Source organism: Gorilla gorilla, chromosome 12, assembly GCF_029281585.2.
Source record: "Gorilla gorilla gorilla isolate KB3781 chromosome 12, NHGRI_mGorGor1-v2.1_pri, whole genome shotgun sequence".
Classification (NCBI taxonomy): Eukaryota; Metazoa; Chordata; class Mammalia; order Primates; family Hominidae; genus Gorilla; species Gorilla gorilla.
Genome location: NC_073236.2, coordinates 34,611,420 through 34,634,384, shown reverse-complemented (window position 1 = coordinate 34,634,384; position 22,965 = coordinate 34,611,420). Strand labels below are relative to the sequence as shown.

At 45.0% G+C, this 22,965-nt stretch overlaps 1 protein-coding gene across 6 annotated transcripts in view; it reads left to right on the top strand.

Moving 5' to 3' along the window:
• The first annotated feature begins 230 nt into the window (after positions 1 to 230).
• Positions 231 to 22,965, top strand: part of LMAN2L (lectin, mannose binding 2 like) — a 33,882-nt gene continuing 11,147 nt past the window's right edge. For 2 of the 6 annotated variants that reach the window (XM_004031441.4, XM_004031442.4), the window contains exons 1-4: positions 231 to 492; positions 2,276 to 2,394; positions 5,850 to 5,967; positions 6,771 to 6,853. In XM_004031441.4, the coding sequence (XP_004031489.3) occupies positions 255 to 492; positions 2,276 to 2,394; positions 5,850 to 5,967; positions 6,771 to 6,853 (558 nt within the window). In that variant the 5' untranslated portion in view covers positions 231 to 254. Of the gene's footprint in view, positions 493 to 2,275; positions 2,395 to 3,127; positions 3,209 to 5,849; positions 5,968 to 6,770; positions 6,854 to 22,965 lie in introns of those variants that run through there. The other 4 variants (XM_063695561.1, XM_019021351.3, XM_063695562.1 and 1 more) reach the window with 4 other exon arrangements.

The following is a 22,965-nucleotide window of genomic DNA, read 5'->3' as shown; positions in this document are numbered from 1 at the left end:
CCAGAAGAAACGTTTTATCTCTTTAAATTTACTCTCGTACGCAGAAAACAAAATACAAATAAACTACGTATCCCAGCAAGCCTAGTGGAACTCAGGGCAAACGCAAATAAGGGGGTCTGGGCATTCGGCTACGCCCCTTTTCTGGGTTGGCAAGGCAACTGATACCCAAGCCAGCCAATCGGTGATATACTCACCTGCAGGGGCGGGGCTTGACGAGAGCCAATAGGACGCAGGGCAGATGGCTCTTCGGGCCAATGGGTTGGGCGACGGGGCGGGCTTTTGATGAAGGGTCGGCGGTGGGAAAGATGGCGGCGACTCTGGGACCCCTTGGGTCGTGGCAGCAGTGGCGGCGATGTTTGTCGGCACGGGATGGGTCCAGGATGTTACTCCTTCTTCTTTTGTTGGGGTCTGGGCAGGGGCCACAGCAAGTTGGGGCGGGTCAAACGTTCGAGTACTTGAAACGGGAGCACTCGCTGTCGAAGCCGTACCAGGGTGAGGCGCCCAGGGTGAGGTGGTCGTGCAGTGGGGCGGGCTTCGGGACTTGATTTCAGGGGTAGAGGCGGGGGCGGCGAAGGGCTTCGTGGCCCGGAGGAAACTGCTGGCGGTGGTGGGGCCCACGGAGACTCCCTCCGCGTTTGGGAGCCACAGGTCTGAAAGGCAGGAGTTAGGTGTGCCTGCCAAGCTCTGGAAGTTTCCAGTAGGTAAAGGCAGGGCTGTCGGGTGCCACTAGTGCTAGGCCTGGAGTTAGACAGGAGGAGTTTGGGAAGGGGAGAGAATTGAGAATGGTGAGGAGTGATTGAGGGCTACTAGCAATGAGCCAGTCTCCAGATGGACCTGTGGATGTGCTAGAAATAAAGCAGGAGGAAGAACTGGGGTAGAACTTGAACGAAATGAGAAGATGATAAATTTATGTTGCTGGGTAGAACCACCTTCTCTTCTCCAGCCTAGGGGCCCTATTGGTGAAAGAGGTTAGGGTTCACAGAACTCTAAGCACAGCTTATCAGCCAGAAAATTAATGCAGTTAGCTACAAAACGATGACAAACCAGTGCAGATGGCTTAACTAACACAAGTCTTTCTCCACTAAGGCGTAGGTAGTGGGACAGAAAACAATTCAAAGTGCAAGAGTATACGCTACTACTAAGGGTAATCATTTATTCACTTACATGCCTGGAGTGCCTCTGTGCTGTCTCTTTGCTAATGCTTATGGGTTTGCAGACACAAACTTTTCATTCTTAAAGAAGTTTGTAGTTGAGGGTACAGGGAGTAGCTTCACACTTTAAGGATTGTTTAAAGAAAGAATGTGACGGCTGGGGCGGTGGCTCACGCCTGTAATCCCCGCACTTTGGGAGGCCGAGGCGGGCGGATCACGAGGTCGGGAGATTGAGACCATCCTGGCTAACACGGTGAAACCCCATCTCTGCTGAAAATACAAAAAAATTAGCCAGGTGTGGTGGTGGGCGCCTGTAGTCCCAGCTACTCGGGAGGCTGAGGCAGGAGAATGGCGTGAACCCGGGAGGCAGAGCTTACAGTGAGCCGAGATCATGCCACTGCACTTCAGCCTGGGCAACAGAGCGAGACTCCATGTCAAAAAAAAAAAAAAGGAAGAATGTGACTAAGCCCCGGAGGCCTGAGGGTCAAACTCTTTTTATTTTTATTTATATATTTTTAGAGACAGGGTCTTGTTCCGTTGCCTAGGCTGGAGTGCAGTGGCACAACCATGGCTCATGCAGTTTCAATCTCCTGGGCTCAAGCGATCCTCCCACCTTAGCCTCCTGAGTAGCTAGGACTATGGACAAGGACTACCACACCTGGCTAATTTTTTTTTGGTAAAGACAGGGTCTTTCTGTGTTGCCCAGGCTGGTCTCAAATTGCTGACCTCAAGATGCCCTCCCTCCACATCATCTCAAAGTGTGGGGATTACATGGGTGAGCCACTGCACCTGGCCTGTCAAACTCTTTTTGATATAACTCAGGAAAATTTTTTTCTTTTACGATGCTGAAGTTTACTCACATATAAAACGGGAAGAATGGATGTGAGCTATGGTTACTGTAACATGCATAAAGTGAGAGTTCTGATGTGCTTTGGGGTCCTTACCTGATAAAGGCCTTGTGAAAGCTGTAGAGATGGTAGGATTCATGAGTGAGAGAAGATAGGAGATTGAGTGACATTAAAGGGGGAAAAAGATGATGGCTCAGCTTTCAGAGGCTCTGTGGTGGCTGCTTTCTGAATGGATTGGTGTTGAAAAGTATGAACTGATCTACTTCCTTCCTGTAGGTGTGGGCACAGGCAGTTCCTCACTGTGGAATCTGATGGGCAATGCCATGGTGATGACCCAGTATATCCGCCTTACCCCAGATATGCAAAGTAAACAGGGTGCCTTGTGGAACCGGGTGGTAAGAATCTTTCTCCCTCCTGTGTTGGTGACCCAGAAAGGCCTAAAAGGTTCAGCAGTGGCATACTGATTTAATTTTACTGTCTATCCCCCTGGTATTCTATCTTCTGTGGATATCAAGGATCTTTATTTTTGAGATTATTCTGACCTTGATAATAAATAAATCAGGTATTTAGGAAAATGCTCTCTATTTAATTATAGCAAATAATTCATTTTTTTTTTTCCTGAAATGTCGTTAATTCCTGATTGGCCCAATAGTACTACTTCTTAGGGTTTAATAATAACTTAACTCCTGCTTAACCACTTTGTAAGAAGATTATAAGAAGACCAGAGTGCAGTGGCACAATCATAGCTCACTGCAGCCTCAAACTCCTGGGCTTAAGGGCTCCTCCTGCCTCAGCCTCCTGAGTAGCTGAGACTACAGGCATGTGCCACTGCACCTGGCTAATTTTTAAAACATTTTTTGTAGAGATGGGGTCTTGCTATGTTGCCCAGGCTGGTCTCAAACTCTTGGTCTCAAACAATCCTCCTGCCTTGGCCTCCCAAAGGTCAGGGATTATAGGTGTGAGCCACCGGGCCTGGTTGAGAGTACTCTTAAATTGATCCCAAACCTTATCCCAGCATCCCCATCTTGTTATTTCAATTTGAAGAGTCTGATATAAAATTTTATTTTCATGTGAAAGCCACTCTGAGCTGTTGGTCATTTTATTTGTCCTTCTCTGGACCTTTTCTAGCTGCATTGTCTTCCTTGAGGTATGGCGACAAGAAGTGAATGCAGTATTCCTGGTGTGGCTGCACTGTGATTTTGTACAAGTGTAAGATGATGCTTTCTTTTCTGTTTCCAGGGCTCTTTCTAAATCTTTTACGACCAGTTTACTTTTGGGCATGACTCTGGCATCCTTTGATACTTTCTCTGGAATTCTCTTAAACTAAGAACTTACTTTTTTACATGGCTTTTCTCATTAGTTGTAGATAAGCGAATCTCAGAAAAGAGAATGATTTCTTTTCCCTGTTCAGGAGGGCAAGAGAAATTTCTACATTAGCTATCTGCACAAACTGGCCCCTTAACCTAGATCATAGTGCCGAGCTCATTTTTGGACAGAGTACAGAGCATTGTGTTTTCGTAGCAGAGATAAAGGACAGTTGAAAGACTGGGATTCTCGGTCCAGCTCTGTCACAGTCCTCCTGTGAGCCCTAGGCAGATTATTTAACTTCTTAGTTTTCTGTTTCTCTATCTGATAAATGAGCTTCAGAATACCTGTTTTACTTGCCCACTGGGGTTGTCGTGAGAATAAAATAGGACAATAGACATGAAAAGACTGTGGCAAGTTAAAATGGTTATAGAAATATGTGTTATGTTATTACACTTCTACAAGTTTGTTGATGGGGCTCTTGTGGGTTACCGGATGATTATGTTCAAGGCTTGATACTCTGCTGCTGTCTTGCTGGCTGTCTGTCTCTACATAACTTGCAGCAGCAGTTCTAGTATAGCCTCTAGTTCTTCCCTTTTTCGACTTCTGATACCTGTATTCGCTGTTATCTGGCTATCACCATGACTATGGGCTTGTTTCTGAGTTATTTGAATAGGATGCATTTGTTTGAGCAGTGGTTCTCAAATTTGGCTATCCATTGGAATCAATGCCTGGGTCTCACCCCCAGAGATTCTGATCTAATTGGAATAGGGTGCAGCTTGGCCATTGGGATTTTTTAGAACTCCGTAGGTGAATCCAGTGTGTGGCAGAATTTCAGAACCACAATTAGACATGGTCCTGAGCAAAACAGTATAGCATTGTGCTGTAGGAGGCCAGGAATCAGTGACAGACACCTCTTGGCTCACTGAGAACTTCTGTGACTCTGCCCTCTTCCCAGGGGCATAATACCTACCTCCTGGCAGCTTCCTGCCCCACTGAATTTCACTCTTTCTCTGAAAGCTATTTTTTTTTTTTTTTTTTTGAAACAGGGTCTCATCACTCTGTCGCCTAGGCTGGAGTGCAGTGGCACTATCACAGCTCACTGCAGCCTGGACCTCCCGGGCTCAAATGATCCTCCCACCATAGCCTCTCAAAATGCTTTGATTACTGGCGTGAACTACTGTGCCTGGCCTTTCTCTGAAATCTTTTTTTTTTTTTTTTTTTTTTTTTTTAAGATGGAGTCTCGCTCTGTCGCCCAGGCTGGAGTGTAGTGGCATGATCTCAGCTCACTGCAAGCTCTGCCTCCTGGGTTCACGCCATTCTCCTGCCTCAGCCTCCTGAGTAGCTAGGACTCCAGGCGCCCACCACCACACCCGGCTAATTTTTTGTATTTTTTAGTAGAGACAGGGTTTCACCGTGTTAGCCAGGATGGTCTCGATCTCCTGACCTTGTGATCTGCCCACCTCAGCCTCCCAAAGTGCTGGGATTACAGGCGTGAGCCACCGCGCTGGGCCGTTTCTCTGAAATCGTAATGAAACAGCAGAGAGATAAGAATCCAGAGTGACAAGACAGAGACTGGCTCAATAGAGTAGGAGATTTCAGGCCCCTTGCTAAATGCAGGAGTACCCAACCCCCTTTCATTTTGACTGTGTACTTCTAATATGAACACTGTTGGAAAATATCCCAGAAATAAAGAATGAAAACTGAAAATGATCTAGCAATATGTTGCCCAGAACAGTCTATTTGGAGAGCCTTTGGCTGAACCCAGCTGGTCTGTCTGTTCTTCCTTCACTTCTTTCTTCACAGTAGACTTTTAACCAGAAGCTTCCCTAAATCAACTACCCACTCTGGTTTTTTCTTGAAACTGTTCAACGATTTAAAACACTTAACCATCCACTTGCATCCATCTTCAAGTGCATTTAAGCTTCTTGGCCATGGACGGGAGGGTTTGGGGACTGTAACGTGCTCTTCTTGTGAGAATTCTGGCTTACCCCTCAGCTTGGCAGAGGGCCAGGTCTAGCTAATTAGAGTTGTTTGTAGTATCTGCTAATTATTCCTGGAAACGTTTGCATAACAGCTTAGCTTTTCTTTTTCTACTGTAATAAATTAGGCTTTGACCTTTCTTTAAATCCAGCTTTTCAGAGTCTTTCTGTCTGAGGGGTGATCTTGAGTTGTAAATGAGTATGAATTCAGCCATCTGTACTCTAAAAGCCGAGCTACTTTGCTGGGTGGGTGTAGGATCACAGGAGTGGAGTTTGGTACACTCTTGTCTTTTCCAACTTTGGAGTTCTGTCCTGTTTCTGTTGGGAAATGTTGAAGATAATCGGGAGGTTTATTCATTTTCATATTAAATCTCTAAACAGTTGAATGGTTCAATCCGTTTAATTTTATGACATGAACACATAGCAAGTCTTAGATTTAAGTTTTAACCCTTAGTCTAGTGTTACCTGCATTTGTGTTTTCCAAGTCTGTTGATTGCTGATGTGGGCTTGAGGGGTTTTGCATTTCATGCTCCTCATTGATTCTAATGTCTTTCTCACTTTAGCCATGTTTCCTGAGAGACTGGGAGTTGCAGGTGCACTTCAAAATCCATGGACAAGGAAAGAAGAATCTGCATGGGGATGGCTTGGCAATCTGGTACACAAAGGATCGGATGCAGCCAGGTATTGGGACCCTGTGTTACTCTTGTGTGGGTGTGACAGCCTGCTTTTTCATGTGCCCTCTTTTTGAAAAGGTTCCTTCCCCACAGTGCCAGCTGTTTTCCCTCTCCCTTAATGTATGTGGATGAACACTGGCCCTTCTAGTCTCTAGAACGGGTCTGAGTCCTCATAAGCAGCTGAATTTGACTCATCCTGAGGCAGTTGCTTGCTTGTTCTTTCTGAGTTTCCTTGTGAAACTACCTGGCCTGTTGGCTGGATGAAAGCACTGGCTCTCCTGAACGCTGACGATTGGGTGAGCTGATTTCTTCTGAACATTTACAGTGAATGATCTCAGCACTGCTGAGTCAAGAGAAGAGTTATCTATTTTCCTTGTGTTAGAGCTATTATTGCTCCATGTAGATGGCAGGCTCAACCTGATTTGACCTGATCTCTTTTGGAACAAGAAGGAGAACTAGGGAATTCAGTTCTCTCTTGGGGGCATAGTCTTTACCAATTGTTTGTAAAGCAGAATTCTGTAGGGGCACCTTAGCAACTAGTTTGGATCAGGAAGCTGCCTGAGTGCTAAATAAGGTTGCAGTGGCCTTCTCTCTTTCCCTTGCCTCCAACAACAAACAATTACAGATATTTACTGGGCACTTGTTACAGGCCATGCACTTTGCTGGGTACTTTTAAACATGTGTTTTCTCATCTTGAGAGAGGCTTGGGAGTCATTTGAATTTTACTTTTTCCTCCATCATAGTGATATATTATTCCTTTATCAACTCTTAGCTTTATTTCATTGTTCATCATCTGTTCTCTCTCTCTAGGGCCTGTGTTTGGAAACATGGACAAATTTGTGGGGCTGGGAGTATTTGTAGACACCTACCCCAATGAGGAGAAGCAGCAAGAGGTAATGGCAAGTGTCAGAGCCTAGGTCAGCTGCACTGACATCACAGTTCTTTGCCTCAGGAATGTTGTACAGGAGGGAACAAAGGAGATAGAAAGTGAGGGGTTCTTCATCTGTTGAACTTCGAAAGTTAATGTCCTTGTCAGTGTTTTTTCTAGAGGAACTGTTTAGGAGTGCACAGTCCTTTGGGAATAGCTGTCTTGAACAGTGGCTTTTTCTTTAGTGATAATCATGTTCTCTCTTGTGCCTATTAGATAGCCACTAAAATTGAGCATGTTTGGTTGATTGGTGATTTGGCTGCTAGACCAGCACCAGAGCAAGCTGAATTTACGTAACTCAGCCTCCCCTGACTTTTAATCCATCAGTGCTGTGCTCTCTTCTGCAACTTGCACACACTTTTCAGCTTCTTTTTCTTCTTCTTCTTCTCAGACCTGAAGAACAGTTCTCCTCGCCTATAGAAAAGGCTATAACTGGCCAGGTGTGGTGGCTAACACCTGTAAGCCCAGCACTTTGGGAGGCCGAGGTGGGCAGATCACCTGAGGTCAGGAGTTCGAGACCAGCTTTGCCAACATGGTGAAACCCCGTCTCTACTAAATATATAAAAATTAGATGGGTGTGGTGGTGGGTGTCTGTAATCCCACCTACTCGGGAGGCTGAGGCAAGAGAATCACACCATTGCACTCCCCACTGGGCAGCACCGTGAGACTCTGTCTCAAAAAAAAAAAAGAAAGAAAGAAAAGGCTATAACGAGAAGGAAACTGATGAAAGCCCAGCATTTTGTTGGAACCTAGTATCTGGCTGTTGGCAGGCCTTTTTGTTACCTGACCTAAGAGTTTTTTAGTGCTTTCTTTTTTTTTAAATTTTTTTTTTTGAGACAGAGTCTCACTCTGTCGCCCAGGCTGGAGTGCAGTGGCGCGATCTCGGCTCACTGCAACCTCTGCCTCCCAGGTTCAAGCCATTCTTCTGCCTCAGCCTCCCGCGTAGCTGGGACTACAGGCGCATGCCACCACACCCAGCTAACTTTTGTATTTTTAGTAGAGACGGGGTTTCACCATGTTGGTCAGGATGGTCTCGAACCCCTGACCTCGTGATCCGCCTGCCTCGGCCTCCCAAAGTGCTGGGATTACAGGCGTGAGTCACCATGCCCGGCTATTGCTTTCTTATATTGACAGTGGGTTTGTACTCTCTCTGTGTCCTACGGCACTGCCATCAGATGGTGGGAAATTATGACAGGTTGTTGCTGGGTATCCTGTAGCTAAGTAATACCTAGCGAGGAAATCAGGATTAGAAATAGAGGCAAAGGTCACATTATTTTTTTCCTCAAAGGTTTATTATGAAAATTTTCAAACTTAAAAAACATTAGAAGGCCGGGCATGGTGGCTCACGCCTGTAATCCCAGCACTTTGGGAGGCCGAGGTGGGCAGATTACTTGAGGTTAGCAGTTCGAGACCAGCCTGGCCAACACTATGAAACCCTGTCTCCACTAAAAATACAAAAATTAGTATTTTTATTAGTATTAGTGTTAACCTGTAGTCCCAGCTACTTGGGAGGCTGAGGTGGGAGAGTCACTTGAACCTGGGAGGTGGAGGTTGCAGTGAGCTGAGACCATGCCATTGCACTCCAGCCTGTAATCCCAGCTACTCAGGTTGCTGAGTCAGGAGAATGGCTTGAACCCAGGAGGCGGAGGTTGCAGTGAGCTGAGATCACACCACTGCACTCCAGCCTGGGCAACAGAGCAAGACTGTCACCAAAATAAACAAAAAAAATTAGAAGAATAGAGAATGATCATTGTATCTGTGATGCTTAGATTCAACAGCTGTTAACATTTCCCACAGAACTCACTTTTTATTTTTTATTTTTTCTATTTTTTGAGATGGAGTCTCGCTCGTCTCCAGGCTGGAGCGCAGTGGTGCAATCTCGGCTCACTGCAACCTACATACACCTCCTGGGTTCAAGCCATTCTCCTGCCTCAGCCTCCTGAGTAGCTGGGATTATAGGCACACGCCACCACGCCCAGCTAATTTTTGTATTTTTAGAGACGGGGTTTCACCATGTTGGCCAGGATGGTCTCCATCTCCTGACCTCAGGTGATTCCCCCACCCTGGCCTCCCAAAGTGGTGGGGTTACAGGTATGAGCCACTGTGCCCAGCGAGCTCACTTTAAAGGTGGTGGAATGTGAGACCTGAGTTAGGAGAATAACCTTTTGTTGTGGATCAGTTACAGCTGCTTCTCTGTGTTCCTTCTGGGCTGTTCTTCATTCCACATACATTAACCACTTTCTAGGTGCCAGGCCCTGGGAATTAGTGAGCAAGATAACATGGTCCTTGTACTCAGTAGCACTGAGAATGCTGATGGGGGAACTCTGGGGCACTATGGGAGGACACAGCAGGAGCTTCTAACCTGAAGTGGGGCAGTAGTGTTGGTGGTAGTGGGGAAGGCTTCTTCCAGGAAGTGCCTTTTAGGTTGAGGTCTGCAGAGTAAGGAACCCGTGTCCCATGCAGAGGGAAAAAAGCCGAGGTCCTGAGGTTAAGAGAGGGGATGATGAGGCTGGGTGCAGTGGCTCATGCCTGTAATCCCAGCACTTTGGGAGGCCGAGGTGGGTGGATCACGAGGTCAGGAGACCGAGACTATCCTGGCCAACATGGCGAAACCCTGTCTCTACTAAAAATACAAAAATTAGTCAGGCGTGGTGGCATGCTTCTGTAGTCCCAGCTACTTAGGAGGCTGAGGCAGGAAAATCGCTTGAACCTGGAAGGTGGAGGTTGCAGTGTGAGCTGAGATCACGCCACTGCACTCCAGCCTGGGCGACAGAGTGAAACTCCATCTCAAAAAAAAGAGAGAGAGAGAGGGGATGATGAGTGTGTGGAAATAAAGTAGAATCAGAGACAGATGAGGCTAGAATGAAAAGCAGGGCCAGTGGTCTTGTTATGTTGCACAGTTCCTAGGGCTGCTGTTCACCTTGCATTCTACAATATTAACACTGTAGCCTCGGCATGTTAACTAGCCGCTGAGACTGACCGGCATCTGCTTGGGTGGTTGGTGGTTGAACTGTTTAGATGAGAGCCAGAGCAGACTGAATGTATGTGACTCCTGCTCACCATATACCACTTGGGGCCAAGTTCTGAAGGATTGTGTTCCTGTTGAGGAGTCTGGACTTGATTCTGAAGGGGTAGGTACATTAAAGGATTTTATTGAAGAGAGGATCATGACTGGATTTGTAGTCATGCTGAGGAAATAGTGGTAGTTAGAAATGGATCTGAATAAGAGTTATCAGCTTTAGGGCCTGACGAGTTTTAAACTTGTCTCTCTGTTTCTTCCAGAAACAAATTGTTCAAACTCTGTTAGCTTCCATTTCACCATGAGATAGTAGTAATTCTGGTTTGAGAAAGTAGAAATTCTGACTTGGGTTTATTTTGTAAGGATTTTGTAGATGTTAATTAAAAAAAATTTATTTTAGATGGTAAAAATTGAGACATCTTTTCTGGCTAGCTATTGTGGTTCTTACTTCCAAGTGCACATTGTAATTCCCTGGAGAATTTTTAAAAATATTGACATCCAGTCCCAACCCCAGAGCTTCTGATTCAGTTCGTCTGAAGTGCAGTCTAGGCAGCATTCCTCTTTTAAAGCTTTCCAGGGGATTCACATGTATAGCCGAGGTTGAGAACCCTTGCACTAACATGGGTTCCTTTTATCCTTATAAAACTAAATTTAAGGCCGGGCACGGTGGCTCACACCCGTAATCCCAGCACTTTGGGAGGCTGAGGCAGGCAGATCACGAGGTCAGGAGTTCAAGACCAGCCTGGCCAACATAGTGAAACCCTGTCTCTACTAAAAATACAAAAATTAGCCAGGTGTGGTGGCGGGCACCTGTAGTCGCAGCTACTTGGGAGGCTGAGGCAGGAGAATCACTTGAACCTGGGAGATGGAGGTTGCAGTGAGCCAAGATCATGCCCTTGCACTCCAGCCTGGGCGACAAGAGCAAGACTCTGTCTCAAAAAAAAAAAAAAAACCATTAAAAATAAAATAAAATCACTTGCTGTTTATTAGATGGCTGCTGTGTGCCAGGTACTTTGCAAATATTGTCTTAATCCTCTTCAAACCTCCTTATAGTCTGTATTTTTCCCATTTTACCAGTGAGTAAACAGGCTTAGAGAAGTTAAGTGTCTGTTTCAAGGTAATAGTCAATATAAAGTGAAGCACAGGTCCACCAGATTCCAGAAGCTGTGCTTTTATCTATGATGTTCTACCAGCTCCCATCCTTTTTTTTTCTGTCAGGTTGACTTCTTTCTTGAGAATAGAGACATTTATTATTATTATTTTGTTTTATTTTATTTTATTTATTTATTTTTTTGAGACAGAGTCTTGCTCTGTTGCCCAGGCTGGAGTGCAGTGGTGCGATCTCAGCTCACTGCAAGCTCCGCCTCCCGGGTTCACGCCATTCTCCTGCTTCAGCCTCCTGAGTAGCTGGGACTACAACTACCTGCCACCACGCCCAGCTAATTTTTTATATTTTTAGTAGACATGGGGTTTCACCATGTTAGCCAGGATGGTCTTGATCTCCTGACCTCGTGATCTGCCCACCTTAGCCTCCCAAAATGCTGAGATTACAGGGGTAAGCCACTGCGCCTGGCCTTATTTTGTTTTATTTTTCGAGATGGAGTCTTGCTCTGTTACCCAGGCTGGAGTGCAGTGGCGTGATCTCGGCTCACTGCAACCTCCGCCTCCTGGGTTCAGTGATTCTCCTGCCTTAGCCTTTGGGGTAGCTGGGATTTCAGGCACACTCCACCCAGTCTGGCTGATTACAGGCACACACTACCACATCTGGCTAATTTTTGTATTTTTAGTAGAGGCGGGGTTTCACCGTGTTGGCCAGGCTGGCCTCAAACTCCAGACTTCAAGTAATCTACCCGCCTCGGCCTCCCAAAGTGTTAGGATTACAGGCGTGAGCCACCGCACCCAGCCTGTTAATATTACGTTCATATGCTGTCCTGTGCAATTTCTTTTTTTTTTTTTTTTTTGAGACGGAGTCTCGCTCTGTTGCCCAGGCTGGAGTGCAGTGGTGCGATCTTGGCTCACTGCAAGGTCCGCCTCCTGGGTTCAGGCCGTTCTCCTGCCTCAGCCTCCGGAGTAGCTGGGTAGCTGGGACTACAGGCACCTGCAACCACGCCCGGCTAATTTTTTGTATTTTTAGCAGAGACGGGTTTTCACCGTGTTGGCCAGGATGGTCTCGATCTCCTCTTGATCTCCTGACCTCGTGATCCGCCCGCCTCGGTCTCCCAAAGTGCTGGGATTACAGGCGTGAGCCACCGCGCCTGGCCAGTGCAATTTCAGTTCTTAGATCTTATATTCAGTCCAGAGAGTATGGAAAGTATCTTCTTTTCTACATCCCAACACCCTACAACTATCTAAGAGGGTAAAATCAAATGTGTTTGTCAGTGGCATGGTTTACTTCAATATACATAAAGGCGCCAGGCATTGTTCTAAGCACTTTCACATACATTATTTATTTATCATAACAACCTTTTGGGGTAGATGATAGTATTGTCTCTATTTTGTGGGTAAGAAACTGAAGTGCATATAGAAAGGTTACAGAACTTGTTAGTGTCACACACGTAGTGGGTCTGACTCCAGAGACTCCAGTCTGATTATTATTGCTTTATTATTTTGAGCTCATTAAAAGAGGGTGACAAATACTGTACCTTTTGAGAACTTACAAATGACCATGGTATGTGTGCAGAAGATGTCCTAGACAAGGAAGACAAGGAGCAGGTAGGAGGGCGTGTGGAACAATTCATGAAATTCCTCAAGACAGTGGTAAAAACATTTTTCTGGTTTCTTGTTTCCTTGTCACGAGAGTCCACATGACCCTGTTGCTCAACTTCTTACCACATTTGTTCATGAGAAAATATTGGGAAAATCATAGCAACCAGTAATGCATCTGAGAAGAGGGTGAGAGACTTCAGTACATAGGCTCAATCCTCCTACCTCAGCCTCCTTCCCAGTAGCTGGGACCACAGGCATGCGCCACCACACCTGGCTAATTTTTGTATTTTTTGTAGAGACAGAGTTCCGCCATGTTGCCTAGGCTGGTCTCAAACTGCTATGCTCAAGTGATTTGCCTGCTTTGGCCCCCCAAGGTGCTAGGATTACAGGCATGAGCCACCGCACCCGGCCCCTCAACTGTGGTTTAACATCTGAAAATTAGTATAATATACCACATTAGTAAACTAAAGGACAAACAACATATAATCATCTCAATAGATAGAGAAAAAGTGACAAAATTTCATACCTCTTGATAATAAAAACACTCAACAAATTAGGAATAGAAGAGGATTTCCTCAACCTGATAAAGGGCATCTATGAAAAAACTCACAGCTAATATATATATATGTGTTTGTGTGTGTGTCACACACACATTTTTTATTTTTATGTTTTTTTGAGATAGAGTCTCGCTCTGTCACCTGAGCTGGAATGCAGTGGCGTGATCTTGGCTCACTGCAACCTCTGCCTCCCGGGTTCAAGCGATTCTCCTGCCTCAGCCTCCCAAGTAGCTGAGATTACAGATGTGCACCACCACACCTGGTTAATTTTTGTGTTTTTAGTGGAGACGGGGTTTCACCATGTTGATCAGGCTAGTCTTGAACTCCTGACCTGAAGTGATCTGCCCGCCTCGACCTCCCAAAGTGCTGGGATTACAGGTGTGAGTGAGCCACTGCGCCCAACCTTTTTATTTTTTTGAGACAGAATCTTGCTCTGTCACCCAGGCTGGAGTGCAGTGGCATGATCTCTGCCCACTGCAACCTCCACCTCCTGGGTTCAAGCAATTCTCCTGCCTCAGCCTCCTGAGCAGCTGGGATTACAGGCGTCCACCACCACTCCCAGCTAAGTTTTTGTATTTTTAGTAGTGACGGGAGTTTGCCATGTTTGCCAGGCTGGTCTCAAACTCCTGACCTCAGGTGATCTGCCCATCTCGGCCGCCCAAAGTGCTGGGATTACAGGCATGAGCTACTGTGCTTGGCTAGAAAAACCCACGGCTAACATATTTAGTGGTAAACAGCTGAATTCTTTCCTTCTAAGATCAGGAATAAAATGAGGATATTCACTCTTATCACTTCTGTTTAACGTTGTACTGGAGGACCTAGCTAGGGCAAGAGACATGAAAGTGAAATAAAAGACATTCAGATTGGAAAGGAAGTAAAACTATTTCTATTTGCAGATGACAGAATATGGAAAATCCTAAGGAATCCACAAAAAAAACCTATTAGAACTACTAAATGAATTTAGCAAGGTTGAAGGATACGAGATCAGTATGCAAAAATATTATAAAAATATGCAAAAATATTATAAAATATTATAAAAAAAGGTTTATTTCTTTTTTTTTTCTTTTTTGAGATGGAGTCTCGCTCTGTCACACAGGTTGGCGTGCAGTGGCATGATCTCTGCTCATTGCCACCTCCGCCTCCTGGGTTCAAGTGATTCTTCTGCCTCAGCCTCCAGAGTAGCTGGGATTACAGGCATGTGCTACCACGCCTGGCTAATTTCTGTATTTTTAGTAGAGATGGGGTTTCACCATGTTGGTCAGGCTGTTCTTGAACTCCTGACCTCATGATCACCTGCCTCGGCCTCCCAAAGTGCTGGGATTACAGGCGTGAGGTATCGCGCCTGGCAAATCAGGTTTATTTCTATATATTTTCAGTGAACAATCTGAAAATGAAATGAGAAAACAACTCCATTTGCAGTGTTATCAAAAAGAATAAAATACTTAGAAGTAAATTTGGCCGGGTGCGGTGGCTTACGCCTGTAATCCCAGCACTTTGGGAGGCTGAGGTGGGCAGATGACAAGGTCAGGAGATCAAGACCATCCTGGGTAACATGGTAAAACCCCGTCTCTACTAAAAAAATACAAAAAAATCAGCCGGGCATGGTGGCGGGCGCCTGTAGTCCCAGCTACTCGGGAGGCTGAGGCAGGAGAATGGCATGAACCTGGGAGGTGGAGGTTGCAGTGAGCCAAGATCGCGCCACTGCACTCCAGCCTGGGTGACAGAACGAGACTCCATCTCAAAAAAAAAAAAAAAAAAAGAAAAAAATTTAATAGAAAAACTTTGACAACTACAAAATATTGTTGGGGCCAGGTGTGGTGGCTCACACCTATAATGCCAGCACTTGTGGGAGGCTAAAGTGGGAGAATCACCTTAGGCCAGGTGTTTGAAATGAGCCTGGGCACCACAGCAAGATCTTGTCTCTACAAAAAATAAAATTAGGCCAGGCGTGGTGGCTCACACCTGTAATCCCAACAGGGGAGGGATTTTGGGAGGCTGAGACGGGTGGATCACGAGGTCAGGAGATCAAGACCATCCTGGCCAAGATGGTGAAACTCCGTCTCTATTAAAAATATAAAAAAATTAGCCGAGCTTCGCAGTGTGCGCCTGTAGTCCCAGCTACTCGGGAGGCAGAGGCAGGAGAATTGCTTGAACCTGGGAGGCGGAGGCTACAGTGAGCCAAGATTGCGCCACTTCACTCCAGCCTGGGCAACAGAGCAAGACTCTGTCTCAAAAAAAATTAGCCTGGTGTGGTGGGTGATGCATGCTACCCGGGAGGCTGAGGTGGAGGTTTGCTCAGGAGGGTGAGTCCGCAGTGAGCCACAATCGCATCGCTGCACTCTAGCCTCAGTAACAGAGCAAGACCCTGTCTCAAAAATGAAATAAAGTAAAAAAAATTATTGGAGGAAATTAAAGAAGATCCATGTAAATGGAAAGATGTTCTATGGCATGGATTGGAAGACTTGGTATTGTTAAGATAGCAGTACTCCCCACATTGTTCTATGTAGTCCCTACCTCTCAAAAACTTAGCTGGCTTCTTGGCAAAAATTCACAAGCTGATCTTAACATCCATATGGAAATTCAGGGGATTCAGAATAACCAAAATAATCTTGACAAACAGTGAAGTTGGAATGCTCACACTTCCTGATTTCAAAACTTACTACAAAGCTACAATAATAAAGACAGTGTGCTACTGGCATCTGGGTAGACATACAGATCAATGGAATAGAACTGAGAGTCTGGAAATAAAACGTCACATTTAATCAATTAATTTTCTTTTTCTTTCGAGACAGAGTCTCGCTCTGTCTCCCAGGCTGGAGTGCAGTGGCGCGATCTCGGCTCACTGCAAGCTCTGCCTCCTGGGTTCACACCATTCTCCTGCCTCAGCCTCCCGAGTAGCTGGGACTACAGGTGCCTGCCACCACGCCTGGCTATTTTTTTTTTAAATATATATATTTTTAGTAGAGATGGGGTTTCACCATGTTAGCCAGGATGGTCTCGATCTCCTGATCTCGTGATCCACCCGCGTCGGCCTCCCAGTGTGCTGGGATTACAGGCATGAGCCACCGTGCCCGGTCTAATCAATTAATTTTCCACAAGATAATTCAATGGGGAAAGAATCATCTTTTCAACAACTAGTTATCCACGTGTAAAATAATGAAGTTATTCCCTATTTCACACCACACAGAAAATTTAACTCGAAATGGATGAAAGATCTAAATGTAAAAATTAAAATTATAAAACTTTTAGAAAAAAAAATATATCGGGTTGATTCTTCTTGACTTTGGATCAGGCATTTGTTAGATGTGACACCAAAAGAAAAAGCAACGAAAGAAAAGGATAAATTGAACTTCATCAAAATTGAAACCTTACGTGTTTCATAGGACATCATCAAGGAAATGTAAAGAACCTACAGAATGGGAAAAGATATATGCAAATCATATCTTATTAGAGATTTGTTTGAAATGTAAAGAACTATTACAACTCAATAGACAACCAAATTAGAAAATGGGCAAAAGATTTTAATAGGTATTTCTCTAGAAGAGATATACAAGTGGCCAAGAAGCTTGAAAAGAGGCTGAGCATCATCAGCCATCAGGGACATGCAAATTAAAACCATAAGACACTATTTTACACCCACTAGAATGGCTAAAATAAAAAAGATGAGAAGTGTTGGCAAGGATATGGAGTAATTGGAACCCTCATAGACTGCTGGTGGGAATGTAAAATGGTGCAGTTGCTTTGGAAAAGTTTGACATTTCTTCAAATGACTAAACATAGACTTTACATGATCTAGCAATTCCACTCATAGGTGTGTACCTAAGAGAAATGAAAACATCTACACAAAACTTTTTTTTTTTTTTGAGATGGAGTCTTGCTCTGTTGCCCAGTATGAAGTGCAGTGGCGTGATCTCAGCTCACTGCAACCTCTGCCTCCCGGGCTCAAGTGATTCCCCTGCTTCAGACTTCCAAGCAGCTGGGATTACAGGTGCCTGCCACCACGCCTGGCTAATTTTTACATTTTTAGTAGATATGGGTTTTGCCATGTTGGCCAGGCTAGTCTCAAACTCCTGACCTCAAGTTATCCGCCCGCCTTGGCCTCCCAAAGTGCTGGGATTATAGGCGTGAGCCACTGCACCCGGCCTACACAAAAACTTTTATATGAATGTTCATAGCAGCATTATTCATAATAGCCAAGAAATGGATACAACTTAAATGTCCATCAACTGATTAGAGCAGGGGTCCCCAACCTGTTAGGAACCAGGCTGCACAGCAGGTGAATGGTGGGCGAGCAAGTGAAGCATTATCTGTATTTACAGCTGCTCCCCATTGCTCTCATTACTGCCTGAGCTCCACCTCCTCTCAGATCAGTGGTGGCATTAGATTCTCATAGGAGCAGGAGCCCTCTTATGAACTGAGCATGCGAGGGATCTAGGTTTCTCCTTAGGAGAATTTAATGCCTGATGATCTGTCACTGTCTCCCATCACCCCCAGATGGGACTATCTAGTTGCAGGAAAACAAGCTCAGGGTTCCCACTGATTTCTACATCATGGCGAGCTGTATAATTATTTCATTATATATTATAACGTGATAATAATAGAAATAAAGTACACAGGCCGGGTGCGGTGGCTCACGCCTGTAATCCCAACACTTTGGGAGGCCAAGGTGGGCAGATCACGAGGTCAGGAGATTGAGGCCATTCTGGCTAACACGATGAAACCCCGTCTCTACTAAAAATACAAAAAAATTAGCCGGGCGTGGTGGCGGGCACCTATGGTCCCAGCTACTCTGGAGGCTGAGGCAGGAGAATGGCGTGAACCTGGCAGGCAGAGCTTGCAGTGAGCCAAGATCGCGCCACTGGATTCCAGCCTGGGCAACAGAGCGAGACTCCGTCTCAAAAAAAAAAAAAGAAATAAAGTACACAATAAATGTAATGTGCTTGAATCATCCCGAAACCACCCCGCCTCCAACTCCCCGGTTCATGGAAAAATTGTCTTCCAGGAAACCAGTCCCTGGTGCCAAAAAGGTTGAGGACTACTGGATTAGAGGATAAACAAAATGTGATATATTGTTATAATGGAAATATCAGCAATGAAAATAATTAAGTATCACTGGGTGTGGTGGCTCGTGCCTATAATCCCAACACTTTGGGAGGCCAAGGTGGAAGGATTGCTTGAGCCTAGGAGTTTTAGGTCAGCTTGGGCAACATAGGGAGACCCCATCTTTACAAAAAACAAAAAAAATTAGCTGGTCCCAGCTACTTTGCAGGCTGAGGCAGGAGGATTGCTTGAGTCCGGGAGGTCAAGGCTGTAGTGAGCTATGATTGCCACTGCACTGTAGCCTGGGCGATGGAGCAAGACTGTCTCAAAAGAAAAAAAAAAACAAAGTAGGAGTAATTGCCAGGCACAGTGGCTTACACTTGTAATTCTAGCACTTTAGGAGACCAAGGTGAGTGGATCACTTGAGCCCAGGACCTCGAGGTTGCAATAAGCCTTGATCACACCACTGCACTCCAGCCTGGGTGACATAGCAAGACCCTGTCTCAAAAAAAAAAAGACTGAAAGAAATTAAGTATCGATATGTGCTCCAACATGGATGACCCATGAAAACACTATGCTAAGTGGAAGAAGCCAGTCACAAAACACCCACACATTGTATGATCCCATGCATATGAAATGTCCAGAATAGGCAAATCTGTAGAGACAGAAAGTAGATTAGTGGTTGTCTAGGGCTGGGGTAATGTGGGGTGGAGATGAGGAGAGTGACTACTAGTGGGCATGGGATTTTTTTTTGGGGTGATGAAAATGTTTTAAAATTGGTTGTGGTAATCATAATCTTAACTCTGAATATACTAAATGCCATTGAATTATATACTTTAAGTGAATTGTGTGGTCTGTGAATTATATCTCAGTGTTGTAGTTATTTATTTTATTTATTTTTTTTGAGACTGAGTCTCACCCTGTCGCCCAGGTTGGAGTGCAGTGGCGTGATCTTAGCTCACTGCAACGTCCATCTCCCAGGTTCAAGTGATTCTCCTGCCTCAGCATTCCAAGTAGCTGGGATTACAGGTGTCTGCCACCACGCCTGGCTAATTTTTGTATTTTTAGTAGAGACGAGGTTTCACCATGTTGCCCAGGCTGGTCTCGAACTCCTGACCTTGTGATTTGCCCGCCTCAGCCTCCCAAAGCACTGGGATTACAGGCGTGAGTCACCGCGCCTGGCTGTATTGTAGTTATTTTTTAATGTTGATTAAAAGATCACCAGTGGGCAGGCACAGTAGCTCGTGCCTATAATCCCAGCACTTTGGGAAGCCAAGGCAGGAAGATAGCTTGAGTCCAGGAGTTTGAAACCAGCCTAGGCAACATAGCAAGTCCTCATCTCTACAAAAAATCAAAAAAAAAAAAAAAAAAAGGTAAAGATAACCTGATTATTTTGCACTATCAAGTCATCAGCTGATGATCATCACTTTCTCACACAAACCTACCCAGATGTTGGTGAAAAGTTGCAGGGAAGTCAGCAGCAATCTTGGAGCTACAATGTGTTTCCGTTGAAATCAGAGCGTCATGAATGAGAAGAGGCCTTCCTGGAATGAGGGCACAGAGTGTAACCGTTGCGGTCTTGGCCTTCATTCTTTTCTGTGAGATGTTTGGGCCTCACGCCTGGGGAGGCAGAAATAGCTAGAGAGTGGGGAGAAGAGCTTGGGAGTTGTTTTTGAGGTATTCCCCATACTTTGAGATACTCCTCATACTTTTTTTTTGATGTGATGATTGTTTTTTCCTCCTTTGAACTGGAAGAAAATTTAACAATACCATGCCATCCAGTTAAAAAAACATTTCCTCATGTCTTTTTTTTTTTTCTTTTGAGACTGAGTCTTGCATTCTATCGCCCAGGATGGAGTGCAGTGGCACAGTGATAGCTCACTGCAGCCTCGAACTCCTAGGCTTAAGCAGTCTTCCTGCCTCAGCCTTCTGAATAGCTGGGACTACAGGTGGCCATCATGCCAGGTTAATTTTTACTTTTTTTGGCCAGGTGCAGTGGCAAATGCCTATAATCCCAGCACTTGAGGTCAGGAGTTCGAGACCAGCCTGGCCAACATGGTGAAACCCTGTCTCTAATAATACAACAATTAGCTGGGATATGGCGCATGCCTATAATCCCAGCTTCTTGGGAGGCTGAGGCAGAAGAATTGTTTGAACCTGGGAGGCGGAGGTTGCAGTTAGCCGAGATTACGCCACTGCACTCCAGCATGGGCGACAGAGTGAGACTCGGTGTCAAAAAAAGAAAAAAAAAATTTTTTTTTTTTTTTGTAGAGACACGGTCTTGCTATGTTTTCAAGGCTGGTCTTGAACTCTTGGACTCAAGTGACCTCCTCCCTTGGCCTCCCGAAGTGCTAGGATTACAGGCATGTGCCACCACACTCAGTCCCCTTAAGTCTTTATCTTGGTGAAGACACTGATCCCAAAGTGGTCTCTTTACTGTTGGCAGAGAGAATTTTAACATGTTTCTTTTCTGAGACAGTGAAAGAGGGAGAAAGGAAGAAAGCAAGGGCCAGTGCTCCAGAGGATGCTTATTCCTGGGTTAGTTCTTTTCTTTGGGCTTTGACCCTTTCGAGACTCTGATTAAAGTGTTGGACCCAAGAAAGAGGCACGTACACAGAAGAGTTGACATGATTTTAGGAGATCTGAAGATCTCCTGTTCTATAGAATTGATGGCTCTTCTCATTAACAAGAAGTATTGACATACTATCAGAATGATGGTCAGCAGTGAAATTAAGACATACATAATGGGCTGTATTCTGAAACTTGGTACTTGTAATCTGGGTGGGTAGGTTATAAAGGTCAGTGCTTGGGGCACACCTCAAATTTAGTCTCCTGATTTTGGAGTACTCTTTATTGTACTCCAATAAGATAAATGAGATTGAGATCATTCCATGAGTTTCTTAAGAGAGCGTGATGATATTCAATTATATGAAGGTTTCCAGACCTGGAAGTGCCACTTTTCTGTGTCCTCCAGTTGAGAAGCTGTGAGTCCTGGGGACAGAGTCCCTAGCATAGCTTTGTGGGAGTCTGGGGGCTTACAGAGCAAGGGCCTTCTCAGGCTGCCTAGTAATGTGTAACGAATCTCACTGATCTTCTTTTCACTTTAAATAGGATGGGTATTGTCTCCTCTTTGTCTGGATTTCTGCATAAAGGGCTAGATGAAGATTATTGTAGGACCAGCAGCTTATACAGCTTTGAAAAAGTGACAGGTGTACATGTGTGACAGTGTGTTCCGCTAGTGATGCCAGGGAGGATGAAATGGAGGTGTGGTGGGAGATGCTTCACATTTAGCAGCATCTAGTAGAAGGCATTTGTTTTGTTAATTATTTTTATATACATTACAGAAGAATTAGAAAATGCTGAAAAAACAAAAGCATACAAACATCTTTAAAAACAAAGACATTGTATCATGTTGTAAATACTGTTTTTAAAACCTTTTTAAATGTTTAAAAAATTGCAGATATATAGAAAAATTGAGAAAAACAGAAGAATTGAGTGTATGGTAAATACTAGATTCAGATTAATCTTTATTTGATAATAATTTTGTGCTTATGATTAAGTTATAAGAATACAACAGGCCGCGCAGTGACTCACGCCTGTAATCCCAGCACTTTGGGAAGCCAAGGCGGGTGGATCACCTGAGGTCAGGAGTTTGGGACTAGCCTGGCCAACACGGTGAAACGCTGTCTGTACTAAAAATACAAAAATTAGCCGGGCTTGGTGGCAGGTGCCTGTAATCCCAGCTAGTTGGGAGGCTGAGGCAGGAGAATCGCTTGAACCCGGGAGGTGGAGGTTGCAGTGAGCCGAGATCGCGCCATTGCACTCCAGCCTGGAGGACAAGAGTGAGACTTCATCTCAAAAGGAAAAAAAAGTTGGTCCTTTAGGGGGAAAAAATATAACAGAGAATTTTGGAATGTTCTTCACCCAGATTTCTGAGAATGTTAATGTTTTACTACATTTGCTTTGTCCCTATTATTTATTTATTTATTATTATTTTTATTTTTTTAGAGACAGAGTTTTGCTCTTGTTGCCCAGACTGGCGTATAGTGGCACGATCTTGGCCCACTGTGGCCTCTGCCTCCTGGGTTCAAGCGATTCTCCTGCCTCAGCCTCCTGAGTAGCTGGGATTACAGGCATATGACACCATGCCCGTCTAATTTTATATTTTTAATAGGGACGGGGTTTCTCCATGTTGGTCAGGCTGGTCTCGAACTCCCGACCTCAGGTGATCCACCTGCCTCCGCCTCACAAAGTGCTGGGGTTACAGGTGTGAGCTACTGCGCCTGGCCGTCCTTTTTTTTTTCTTTTTTCCGACACAGGGTTTTATTTTGTCACCCAGGGTGGAGTGCAGTGGCACAATCACAGCTCACTGTAGCCTCAACTTCTCAGGCTCAATAGAGCCTCCCATCTCAGCCTCCCAAGTAGCTGGGACTACAGGTACATGCCACCAAGCCCAGCTATCTTTTTGTAGAGATGGGGTTTTGCCATGTTGCCCAGGTTGGTCTCAAACTCCTAGGGTCAAGCAGTCCTCCCACCTTCATTTCCCAAAGTGCTGGGATTATAGGTGTGAGCCACCACACCTGGCCATCCTTTTCTTTAACCTCTTTCTTTGTGTGTGTGTGTCTGTGTGTATGTGTCTTGCGTGTGTGTTTGTGCTTGTGTGTCTTTTTTTCTGAACTAAGAGTAAATTGCTGTCATGATGTCTCCTTAATCCTAAATACTTGTGTGTGTGTGTGTGTGTTTAAAAAAAAAAGT